This window comes from Xiphias gladius, chromosome 2 (assembly GCF_016859285.1).
Source record: "Xiphias gladius isolate SHS-SW01 ecotype Sanya breed wild chromosome 2, ASM1685928v1, whole genome shotgun sequence".
Classification (NCBI taxonomy): Eukaryota; Metazoa; Chordata; class Actinopteri; order Istiophoriformes; family Xiphiidae; genus Xiphias; species Xiphias gladius.
The window spans coordinates 5,239,665-5,252,687 of record NC_053401.1 but is presented as its reverse complement, the minus strand read 5'-3'; the positions used below and the strand labels follow the sequence as shown (position 1 = coordinate 5,252,687).

Below are 13,023 nucleotides of genomic sequence, written 5' to 3'. Positions count from 1 at the left end.
CTTTATTCAAAAGATATATATTTTTTGTGTTCTCCTGAAAGGAGGAAGCAAAGTGTTTTTGATTCAAATCACTGAAGAGCGTATTTCCTTGAACACCTTGCAGCGATTCAGAGCAGAATAAACAAGATTGTGAGATCTGTTCTGTCACATGCAGGCGGTCTTGTGATGGAGGGACGTGAAGGGCACTGTCAAGGTGACTCCTGGAGGTGGCGGATAGGGGGTGGGATTGTTGGCAGGTGGGGTGTGACTTCACAGAGCCTATGTGACTGAGAAATTTTCACGAGAGAGACCCCCCCCCCCGCTTTTCTTGCGCTTTCATTCTCACGGCTGAGATTAAGATCTCTTGTTGTAATTATTGCTCTGTGAGGCGGCCTAATTCTGCCAAGTCGATAGCATCGCACCCGTCAGGTGCTATAGAGGGTATCTGGCACCAGCTGTTCACGTGCTTTACATGTTCCAGTGGGCTGCAGTGGAAGGTAACGGCACCGTTATGTGATACGTGTCCTCCGTTGATTGACTGGCTTCTGGAGAGCCGCCAATCCTCCCGGCTATCCTTTGCTTCCATCCAGTATCACAGGGAGTAGGAAAGAAACGGGGGGAAAAAAAAGGAAAGGGAAAAAAAATGAAGAAAGACAGAAAAAATGAAAGGAAAAGACCCTTGGGTGTTTGGGATTTTTAACACCTGATGTACAAAAAGAGCATCAATCACCCTCTGCAGTCCCAAGAAACGTATGGCTGCCTTCCACCCCCCCCCAAACACAGGTGCTTGACAGACAGAGTCAGTTCTGCCTAATGAGCAATTGTGCTGCCATGTACTGTAACTATCCGTTGTGCACAGCAAGGTACGGATCTAACCAGACTGCTTTAATCAGCACGCAGACATACACATCCGCCCAAATAACTTTTGTCGGTGTTCATTTCTCAGGAGCAAAGTTTCCCGAAAAGACAGTTTCCCTGTGTAGGCACAGGTGTTAGACTGACACCCGGTTGGAATACGAGGCATGAGAAAGAGATTATGCTGAAAAGCTTTAGCTGTGAAAAGCAGCAGTCTAGCCTAAAATATCTAGACTGCTTATTCCTTCCTAGTTCAATGAAGCCATACCCAATGTTTGCTGAAGATGAGAAAGCCCCCATGCTGAACTCTCTCAACAAGAATATAATGATCAAATACACATGAAATTATCAAATTTTTGGTTTCATCCAGAGCTGAAGAGTGAGTTGGTTCATCGACTGGCAGAAAATCAACTAGCAGCAATTTTGACAATCGATTTATGTAAATCAGTTTTCAAGTAAAAATGCCCCGAAAACCTTCCGGTTCCAGCTTCTCAAATTTGAATATTTGATGCTTTTCTTTGTCTTACATGATTATGAATTTAACATCTTTAGGTGTTGGACTGTTGGGTGGACAGAACAAGCAATCTTATCTGAACATGTCACCTTGGGCCTTGGGAACTTGGGAAGGACGTTTTCTGTGTGTCGTTTGGTAGTCGAAGATGATTTATCAAGTAAGCAATTAATTTTGACTTATGCACGGAGACTCGCACTAATGGAAATCTGTAACAAAAGCGTTTTCTTCCACAATGCTAAAAGAAGCACGTCATGCCACATGCTGATTAATAGCATGGCTCTTTTTGAAGGACAGATGAGGTTGGGTGCCTGTTTATGAAAACTTTGACAGGACTAGATTACCAACATTCCGGATTTAGGAATGTAATCAAGGACGTATTATAAGCAATTAATCACATCTGGTAACAGATCACTGAGGGGATAACGAGTTGATGACTTTGCAGATTAATGTTATTTAAATGAATAAGTAATCTTGGAACGCTGTCTTGTGTTTCTAGAGCTCAGATGTTTGGTATCAATAAGACGACAGTTATAACGAGGTAAACGGATGATTATTTTTAAATGATATTTTCAATCTGTTCACTGAATTGTTAGGAATAGAAACATGAGAAAAATTGCCTCATATGGAGACAGGATTAACCGGCTAGTGATTAGTTTTGGTTTTCCTTAGTTAAATGTTTTAGATATGCCAGAGCATAAACTAGCTCAACCGCATCAACAAACGGTTTAGTTTACATGATGGCCTATCGGAGGCTTTCCGGCTGAGTAACTGAATTACTTCGGACACCGGCGGTCTGGTGTCCTCACTTGGCGGTGGGGTAGGATAATTGTTGTGGTAGACTCTCACAAGATCCACCGATACAACCGTGGCCGGTGGCCTTCATCCGTAAGCTTGAACGATCACAAGGAACCTTGTGTAATGTGAGAGTGTGTCATCGGAATTTAAAGCGAGAAAAGTCGATTAATTTCCCTGTCATTGCAGCGGAATGGCTGGCAGTTAATTACACAGTAATACATTTCAGTGATTCCCCCCTGTCCCGGTGAAGAATGCAGGTCTGCGTTTGAGTGTCATTCGGCTGAGTGTATGCAATTGCTCACGTGTGTCCACATCCGCACGTCGCCGTGCGTCCGTGTTTGCGGGAACGCTTGCGCGACATGGACAGTATGTGGCTTTGGGATCTTATCGAGCCGCTGCAGCTTATTGCTCTACAGAGGGAGGAAAAAAAGAAAAAAAAAATCTGCTGACAAACGCTGAGCTTCACGGGCATTAGGGATGAATTTTGTAGCAAATGTCAATGGCACTTTAAGTGGATAAGTTCTCTTTATGGACACGGCTTATTCTTAATATTAGAGTCAGTAATTCAGAGCATATGCATGCGATGAAAGTGAGACTGCATTTCTGCATGGTAGTTGTTGGTAGTATGTTTATATGTCAGTTTGGCCATAAAAGCGAGTGCTGTTCAGTGGTCGATGGAGACTTTCCTGTCTGTGTGGGAGCCACTGCTTCTCCCAAGCATCTCTCTCTTTTTTTTCTCCGTGTCATTTCTCTCTCTCCAAATCCACTGGTCTTTAACCTCAGCTCGTTTCTCACTTAACCACTAATCCACTCTCTGTGTCCCGACTATCCATAAGAGAAATGGTAAGTTAGCCTTATGACTGAACCCCGATGGCAGCTACACATAGTTTCATTTCAGAAAAGCTCATTTCCATCCTGCGTTCAACCATAGTATCACACCACTTGAAAACAATAGTGCTTTCCAAAAAAAAGAAAAAAAAACTATAGCTTTAAATTCGTAACATAATGTACGCTTCTCCCCAAGCACAACACAGCCCCACCATTTTCTGTTTGTGTGATAATGGCACAAATTATGTTTTCTGATGATGCTGTGTCACTTGCTCAAACATACGGGAAAAAACATATAGAAAAATAACGCATCTACATTGAACATGATGCATAATGCATGTGATCCCCTCTCACATTTTCAGTTGACAAGCTAAAGATGCGTCTTACTGATGTGCGGAGCGACAAAAAAGGCGATGTTTTCCGATGACAATGCAAAACAAATTTGGCCTTCCCTGAAATTTCCCTCTCGCTGACCTTGGAGGCTCTGTGCGGCTGGGCAGTAACGGGGTTGCTAAGGTAATTTAATTACCAGACCCTCCACAGGCAAGGGTAATTACTGCTCTCTAAATCCCCACTAATCCCCCTTCTGAGTCCCCTACACAGAGTCGGCCTGGGGCACTCTAACAGCCAGCGCTGACGCCTTGATCCCGTCCCAGACAGGGGCCCCTCCAAATAAATAGATAAATAAATAAATAACCGCGCCGTGTCTGTCTGCACAACGATGCTCCTTGGTGGCTTGATTTATGTAAGATGTGTGCTCACTCACCACACTGTACTGTGTGTGTGTGTCTCTCTGCCTTAGCGTGCCTTTCAGTCTTCAGGGCTCCAGTCATCGGTCCCGACGAACTCCTCTCAGGTTGCTCTCCCCTCCCCATGTGTGTGTGAGTCAAGGGGACTCTCAGGTCAAAAGGACCACTCATCTCTCCATAAGAATGTCCTAATTATCACTGCCGGGATGGACGGGATGTGACCTCTGTGTATGGCGCTGCCCGGTGACTGGAGTCCTCAGCATTACCCTCCGCTGGTTTTGTGTTTAACCAAAAGTAAAAGTGAGCAGATAAATAAGGTCATCTATGCAGCAATGGGGTAATTACATAACTAAGCCTGTCCGATGCTTTGTAATGGCCCGTATACTGTACTGTACATTGTGTCTGCTTTACATATCTGTTGACCATTTTTTGGGAGTACACCGTTGCTCTTAAATCAACGTTTTAAATTCCAGGGAGAAACTATTAATTTCACCAGTGTGGATAACAAATAGCGAACAAACTTTTTCAAAACATCCTTTTCGGCTTGTTTGTATCGAGTTAAGATTGATTTTCCAAAACCGAAATGCAATGTTTTTTTGACAGCCTTCCCTGAGATTTGTGTTGCGTTGTTAGCGCACCAGCTCAAAGGCACATCGTGACTTGACAAGATGATAATAATACTTTTTTTTTTTTAAATGACAACAAATAACTTTCACGGTACACAAAAAAATAAATGGAAGTTAGGAAATCAAACAAAAGCACTTACCATACGTTGATAACACGCTTTGAATGATGGTTAACAGAATAAGTATTTGCCATCTGTAGCTGACCGCCTAAAAGATTCAAAACCTCAGTTATGGCCCTTTTAAGTAACCTTATAACCCGACGGAGATTTTTGCAGTCTAAGAAGGGAAATTTTGGGAAAAACAAGCAGCTCCTTGGGCTTCCTCTGCTACTCTTGTTAGCTCAGATGACAGTCACACATCTGTGGGACATCAGTGGCACTGGCAACTTTAGCCGACCCCAGCAGGTGTTCTGTGTGTGACCGTGTGTGCTGTATGTCTGTGTGTGTGTGTGTGTGTGTGTGTGTGTGTGTGTGTGTGTGTGTGTGTGTGTGTGTGTGTGTGTGTACGTGTGTGGGCGGGAGTTGGTGCGCAGGGCCGTATCTGCAGCAGGCATGTGAGCGAGAGAAGCCGGGCAGCGGTGAAAGGAGCACCTGTGCGTACTGAAAAGAGTTCCGTGAATAGCGCCGCATTTGAACAGCCACTTATCCACCGATGAAGCCGTAAGCAATTCGTGGCAGCTTCCTAAAATGATGTGGAGAGGGAGAGAGAGAGAGAGAGAGAGAAAGAGAGAGGATGAGAGGGAGAGAATCGGAGAAAGACAGAGAGAAGAAGAGGGAGATTAAATGAGAGCTTCAGCTGTAATTACGGCTACTTTTCTCCATTTGGAAGTGCATGTCTCTGTCTCAGACAGAATTAGCTCTGGATACTCTGGGCGGGTCAAAGCAATGCAACTTGAATGCATTAAAAGTAAAAGTAAGATTTAGCCGGCGTCTCAAAATGAGTGTAATTAGTCTGCGGAGATCGTTGGTATTGTCGTCCACTGCTGTTGTCTTTGTAAATGAAGGTGCTGCTTGCAAAGAGCTGCCAAGTGTGCCATGTGGGTGAGGATCGGTGGAAAACACTGAGCGTTTTTTTTTTTTGTGGCTAGTGGTGCGTGACGCACCAGGGCTACAAATGAAAACCCACCTTTTTAGACCCCACTTCAATAAACCCCGTTGTAGTTGTCAGTTTAAGAATAGTGCTCTGTTGACTCTTAAAGACATCCAGCTCTTGTTCCTTTCAAGTGTGAAGGCAGACGTTGTCCATGGCTTTGGACAAAGGTGCAGCCCCCGTCTCTCTGGCTATTACCGCCGTTTTAGAAGATTCTCCCGCAGGTGATTTACATTCAGTGCCAACGCAGAGAGTCGCGTGTATCTGTCGCGGGGAGGAAAGCGTGCATAGAACAAGGTGGTGAATGGGCACGTGCGACCTTCTCGCCAGGGACCGGAGTTTGCCTCTAATCACGGCCCCGCAAAAGAAATGTTCACGTTTTTTATTAAACGTTTATTATGTCATACCGGCAACTGTTAACACGGAACGACAAGGGTTCGGAGTTGCAAAAAAATCTCAACCAGAACGTACAAGTGTCAAGGATTATTTGGTGATCCTTTACCTACATTGCAGATAATAGCACAATGACAAAAGACGGTAACTTTTGGGGTTTTCGTTGTTGTCCAAATGTAATAGAATCTGATCCAGTTTGTGGAGTCAAATTAGCCAGTACTGGTTTGTATAGATGAGCTCTAAAAGCTGCTTCCCATTCTAAGGCTTCACATCCTCTCTTTTAGTGGCTGAATAAGACCAGTGATTTGCAGTGGCCAGAGGTGACCGTTCAAACGCTCCTGACATTTGGGAAATTGTCCTTTTTGTTCACCCATCTCCTTTTATTTCCCCACCTTTTTCTTCTAAATGCCATTTTGTCCTTTTCATTCCTCTTTGACCCTGTTGATCTCTCGTCTTCCTTTTTCCATTCTCGTTCTATTCAGGTTGACCACTGAGGGCTCTTGGTTTGAAAGATTTTGCTTTTTTAGCCTTCCTGTTCATATCCCTTGTTTGTTTCTTCAGAAATCTTCAATTCGTGCCGTTTCTCTCCCCCTATGCCAAGACTGAGGTGATGAAGGTTGCGTGCAAAGGGCATAATATGTGTTTTTCTTTTTTCTTTTTTTTAAGTGGGCGTTACAGTAGACACTGTACTAGAAAGGGGTTGACTTTTTGATAAAATTCAAAAGGTTTTGATAGCATTGCTGCGCTGTTTTAAACCTGCTCTTTAGTCATTATGTTCAATTTCAGCATTTTTTTCAAGCTATTGATGATGATTTCTGTTATACTGTCTAGTATCTTACATTACATTTAAATTAAAGGTATATTTAACTCAATTATGTCTTTAAATTGATACTCTCTCCAGCTCTGGGAGCCACTGGTGATATTTAGAGAGCATGGTATTTTTTTGCCCTATACTGATGTTGAGCTGTCAATACTACGGTTTTTCTGCACTCTGCAGTGTTTAAAAGTCACTTGTCATTCAAACGGCACTGCCATTTTCCGACATCTTTTTATTAGAAGTTTGTGTTTAAGTTTGAGTTGGAGGTGGCCATATTGTGTCCTAGATTTTTCAGGCACAGCTTCTATCACCGCTTAAGCAAAACTACAAGTTCTTCTTTTTATTAAAAATAAATGATTGACCCCAGTATCTAGCAGTGATTCTCCATGATACCAGAGTAACCAAATAAAGTGATAATTTAATGGATTCTGAATGCGAGGTGCGCAATCACTATCAAGATTTGCATTTCGGGGAAAGAAATATGAATTCTTTCAGGCAGATAATAGGATTTTCAGACAGTCGAAATATTTTTCTCTCAATCTTTTAATTTGAGTCTGGTAGTTGTTTTAACATACAGTTATGAACTGCACATTTAGAGCTCAGTGATGTCCACAGAGGACAGTAATCTGCACCCAGAGACCCAGTTCAATCATTAGCGATTTCACAGCTGCCTAAGTTTTTCCTGTTCAGAGCGCCATTAATCTCAAAACAACTAATAAAGTATATAGGCTTTCCAGAGTGTTTACTCTCTTTCTCAGAGAAATTGTTTGGCCAGAACTGTTATCTTCCAGCCAGTTTACATTTGCAGAGGAGATAAGCCTAGAGGTGTTGGAGGTGTGCAATTTCCAGCCCCTAGCTGTTACAGCAAATGGCCTCTGCAGTGCTGGGATGTGTGTTTAGCCGGCTGTGTTGGGATAGACAACAAGATATTCTCCATAGAGAATGGCCTGCACTTCTTCCCCTGCTCGTTACGGTCGAACCATAAGACTGCTGGGCCAGAGATCTGCGCCGACCACATCGCATCGATCCCCCCGCAGCCCCATAACACAAGATACACACATAACGCGCACAGAGCCGGTGAGCCAAAGCTTGTGTCCAGAGGAGCAAGCTGTGCAGTGTCCAGGCAGGGTGTTAGTTGATAATCATTAACACAGACTCCCTGTTTGCTTTGCCTCAGTCCTGCCTCAGTCCTGCTGTCTGTTGTCAACAATGCCATGCTTCTCATTGTGTTCTATCAGCCTTAGCGCTTTATTTACACACTGGGTCTCTTCATAGACATACAGATGTGCACATACAGCGCACACACGTCTAACATCTGTTCGCGCCGGCAGTCACATATCTTGCAGTGTTACAGTTTGCTGCAGACTTCCTGTTCTCTAGCATGCTCACGAATGAGTGTAAAAGACCGATGTAGGGTAGAGTGGAATGGATGCATTCACAGGCTTCGCAAGACGAAGCAAGCGAACACTCGGAAGGTAAACTCGAGGATTTCCCAGGGAGAGGATTGATTGGATGCAAGATGAACTGTCAGGGAAATGAGTTGTGGCTTGTTGTGGCTTTAAAGGCAGACAGGAATTACAGAAACACATGAAAACTATGGGTTTTTTGGGTTAGACTCTCGTAACGGCCGATGTTTAATGTTGTGGGCAACAAACCTCGATGGACTATATTGTAACCTAGTGGTCTCATGTTTGATCCCAGCACGAGGCATGTGTCATGCCAGACGTGTTCTTGAGTAAAAGCCTTGCAACTCTGCCTCCTCACTTATTGTAAGTCTCCGACTAACATGTAGCTACACCCCACGAGGAGACAGATAGGTCATGTGCATGCACTGTGCCACAAGACCACAGTACTGGCTGTGACACAATTAACATAACACGGTAAAGACCAGAGCGCAAAGAAAGTACCAGTCAGAATTCTGGCAACGTGCAAATGTTTAATGTTTTCAGTGTTTTAAAATGTGGTACTGTTCCGCGGTATGAATACAATTTTTTTGAGCCCCCTTTACTTTTCAGTTAGTATTAATCACATCCTTTGTTTATGAGCCTATGATTGGCCTTAAAGGATGGTTTGGGAGAAGGATAAACATTCTGCCAACAGATAATTTGGTCAGCGGGATGGCAATTCAATGCGCACGATTTTAATCTCGTAAAAAAATAAAAATAAAAAAATTTGAGAACTTGTCAGAAGGCATAAATATTTGCCTTATAATTTTAGGTTGTGTCAGCTTCAAAACCATTTACCAAGAAAATAGTATAAATAATATTGACATCCATAACAGCCACCAAAATAAAGCTCCATCTGCAGTCTCAGCATACCATATGTTACTCTGTGGTTTGGTCACGTCTTGTAATCTATGCCAGTTTAAGGAAAAATTAGATTTTGCCTCTTCAAAGGTAGGCTCGTGATGTTTCTTCGAGTGTAAGGTACCATACCTGAATCCTTTTAAAAAAAATGTATTTATTTATTTATTTATTTGGAAACGACCAAAATGTGTTTATGAATGTTTCGATATTCCTAAAAAAGTCATTTCCCGACTTAAAAACACATTTTGACAGTTTTAAGCTATTTTATTTCAGCAAAGTTCTTCGAAGCGGCCCTGTTCCATGCCAGGCTAGGACAGCGGAGGCAACGTGCAGCTCGTACGGTCCGGCCATGAGTTAGCGAGTAAACGAGTAAATGAAAGAATGAATTACTGTGTAAGTGAGTAAGTGTACCTCATATCTAAAATGTAGGGGAATATCTACAGTACGTTTATTATGATATATTGTCATTTAGGGCTTAACATAGGGCTGTTTGTTGTTGTTGTTAACAATGCCTTGTCATTGCTGAAAACTAAAGCTTGCTCTAGGCCTAAGTACTTCTGCATTAAAGGAAAGGATTAAACACCCCCACCGCCATCAGGTCGGGCACTGTTGGCCTCACTGTGTCAATTTTCGTGGTCAAATGAGACTCGGTCGCTTGGCAGCTTTTTGCTGCTGGTTGTCTTTTGCCTTTGCATCTGCTGCCCCCTCCCTGGGAGAGCTGAGTGCCACATCTGGTCGGCCTGGGAGTTGAGGGGGACGCCAGGCAGCGCCTTGAGGCAGAGCATTAGCATACACTTACTCCGGGAATGCCCTTGACTCGCTGTCTGAAAAATGGGACGTGAGTGGCATCAAATACACCTGAGGATAGAAGGAGGGAAAGGGGGAGTGGGACGGAAAGACGGGGAGAGAGGATGGAGAGGAGAGACTTAAGAAAAATAAGTGTGAATGAGTAGTGGTGGTGTTTTTAAAAAAGGAGGCAGAACTACAGTCAGATACAGAATGAATGTCTCACTACCATTATTCATTAATTAGACCATCTGATGATGTTAGGCTTTCACAAGGGCAATTTGTCTTATTCCAAGAGAAACTATCGCCTGAAATTACTGCATAAACCAAGAGTAAGTTTGTTGACGATGTGTGGAAAGGCTCATCTAATAGTACCTCCGACTGATATTTGTTTTCGTGGAGCAGAAGGTGTGAGTGGGTGGGGAAAATGTCACAAAATAGTGAGCTGAGAGATAGAGGGGATGTGTGCATTTCGTCTGACAGAAGAAGAGCAAGTGAGGGAGAGGGAGAGGGAGAGAGAGAGAAGTTGGGGGAGGGGGCTGGAGTAGGTGGGCGGGAAGAGAGAAGGCGAGTGTCACGGACACACAGAGGGAGAGAGAGGGAGAGAGTGAGTGAGGGAGAGAGAGAGAGAAGGAATAGCGAGCTGCTCACTTGCCGGAGCTGTTGACTGGGTGTTCGAGTGTGTGATAGTGAGTGCTTCTTGAGCCGTCGGGTGAAAAAACGGGACATTGCTTTTTGAGCCTTTGTTTTTTTTTTGTTTTTTCCTTTTTCTTTTTTATTCCTTCTCCTTAAAGTGCCACATCGAGCTCCCTCAGCAAAAGCAGAACTTGCTCTGAACCCCCTTGCTGGGATCGTGAAGAGGACCCAGGGAAGACCGCGTGCTGCCAGGTAAGAGACCAAAAAAAAAAAAAAAAAAAAAACCATAAGTGGATCACAGTGTTGAGATGGGGACAGCATGGTTATATGGTCAAATGGCGTGAGAGCTCTCATTGGTGGTGCTGCTTTGAAAACAATACATGTGCTGCCTGGGTGAAATGTGGAAAAACGCGCTGCTTTTGTTGTGTGCACATGTGCGTGTGGGCATGTCGGCAAACACGGCTCGCAGGACACTATACTGTACGTGTGATTGGAGGAGTCAGGTCGTACAGAGGAGGAGGCGGAAGCGGAGGAGGTGTGGTGGCTTTTTTTTAACAGCCGCACATCCAGGATGACAGATGTCAGGGGATGATAGATTTACATAGACAGGGATGACTCTAAAACTAAAAATAAACCCCAAATTTCCAAGATCAGATTCATTTTGGAGAAACTGGAGATGGTGCGAAGGTTCGTGGCGCTTTTTTTCTGTCTCACTTTTTTTGTTTTGCAACTGTTCCTTTTGCCCTCAAATCGCGTGCCGTTCAGTCCTCACGCCAGAGATCCGAGTTTCTACAAATATAATCAGTTTGTTTTTTCTTCTTCTGAAGTGTCGGCTCGAATTGTGTTCGCTCGTCCTTCGAAAGTGAGCGAATCCTACGTGTTTACGTCCACATTTGTGAGCGGGGACCGGGCTGGATGTGGCTTTTACAGCTGATTGGATCTTTGACAGGCAGGGATAAGCTTACTCCCCAGGAGGGTCAGGCTCAATGTGGCAGCGTAGGAAGCAGTGAAGTCAAGAGAGACAGTTATCCCCCTCCAGAAAAGAGAAAAGGCACGCTGTTGTACCGATAGTATGATACCATGACTTCCTAACTCAGGGCTTGCTCTCTTTGTCATTTAATGAGAAGTTATACTGTAATCGAATCGCTGCACTGCCTTTCCCCGCTGTTTGTCATTTCCCCTTTGTCATCCCTTATCTCTTCCTCTCTCCCTCTCTGTCCTGATTGTCCCGGATTCAACTGAAATGAACTAGTCGATCTCTCTTCCTTACCATCCCGCCCTCCATCCATGCATGCTGGCATACAGTGGACCATTTAACGGAAAACAGACTAGAGGGCCAGAGGCTGAACAAAGCTTCTCTGTTCTTAATAACGTTTGCGCTTTGATTTTTTTTCCCTTCTTCCCTCATTTAGAAACATCAAAGAGGCGAAGGTTGGTAGATTGTGGGGCTTCAAATAGCCCCTGTCTATTTGATTCCATTGTCTTGTGCAGGAACCAGCCATGAAAGCCAACACGCAGCTTCGGTCTTTTCAGACACAAAACCAATTCAGTTGGATTTCAGTTCCATTTTGACTCCATTTTCCCACTATCTTCCAAATCCTTTTCTTCTCCTACAAGGTCCACTAACCCCTATTCACATCCATAGTGCCTCTGAGGCTGATTGGAAAATGAATTTGTACATCCAGCAGTGGACCTGAACAGGCTACTCACCGCTCACATTATGCCACTTCTGCCATTAGGTTGATGTGTAAAATCCCGAGTCATTCATGCAAGCTATTTAACATGATTCATGCACTTTGAGGACAATGCGATTGTTTTTCTTGGAAAAATATTGCACCCACCGGCACCGTCATGTGATTCGACAAATGTTGCGTTGCGTGTGTCCATAGTGTGGGATGTGTATCCAGCTGCGAGAGCTCCCATGGCATCTATAGTTAATGAGCGTCTCTGGCACTCGTTCACACGGCCCATTCACACAGTGTTTTTGTTTATCTAACGGCCGTTCTCACTCGAGTGACACGTACTGTACTTTACCAGCGTGAAGCTTAAACACAGCGTGGCCCGAGTCCGACCTCGGCAATATGCTGACCTTCACACAACCTTGCAGTGTTAAAGCGGGAGTAAGAACTTGTCTCATAAATCTAATAAAAACAGAGCGAAAGACATAAAAGTGTAATGGAGGAGGGAAAAATGATCCTTTTAACATTTGTATGTACATTTGTAAATATACCTGCCTTTTCTGTATGTGGGTGTTGGCGTACACAAGAGTTCTGACCGGATCACTCCACCCATGGACGTTACGGTGTTGCTGCCCAGCGCAGGCAGCTCCTTTCGGTCCACTGGACGCAGTCCGCTCCCTCTGTGACTCATCCGCTCTGATTGGCTGGCTTTTCTACATTGCGGAGCGACAGAGTGACGAGGGGTCGGCCCGTCAGGGGCAGGGATCAGCCGGTCTTTTCACACGACATCCCGCCGGATGCACATTCGCATTGTGTCTTGTCTGAATGTTAAAACACAGGCATGAAGCAGAACGTGGAAATAACAGGATATGCTTTTGATTGCTGAAAGGCAGCATGTCTGCTTTCATCTCTCTTTTTTTTTTTTTTTTTTTTTAAATCACACATTCAACTGGCTGACCGAGAAATTTACA

The 13,023-nt window shown here is 44.1% G+C and overlaps 1 protein-coding gene across 4 annotated transcripts in view; it reads left to right on the top strand.

The window, feature by feature from the left end:
• Positions 1-13,023, top strand: part of syt1a (synaptotagmin Ia) — a 173,385-nt gene that overhangs the window by 84,902 nt on the left and 75,460 nt on the right. For 2 of the 4 annotated variants that reach the window (XM_040140611.1, XM_040140601.1), the window contains exon 1: positions 10,975-11,060. The exons of 1 other annotated variant lie outside the window; for it this stretch is intronic. In XM_040140611.1, the coding sequence (XP_039996545.1) occupies positions 11,050-11,060 (11 nt within the window). In that variant the 5' untranslated portion in view covers positions 10,975-11,049. Of the gene's footprint in view, positions 1-10,472; positions 10,626-10,974; positions 11,061-13,023 lie in introns of those variants that run through there. One more of the 4 variants, XM_040140629.1, reaches the window with a different exon arrangement.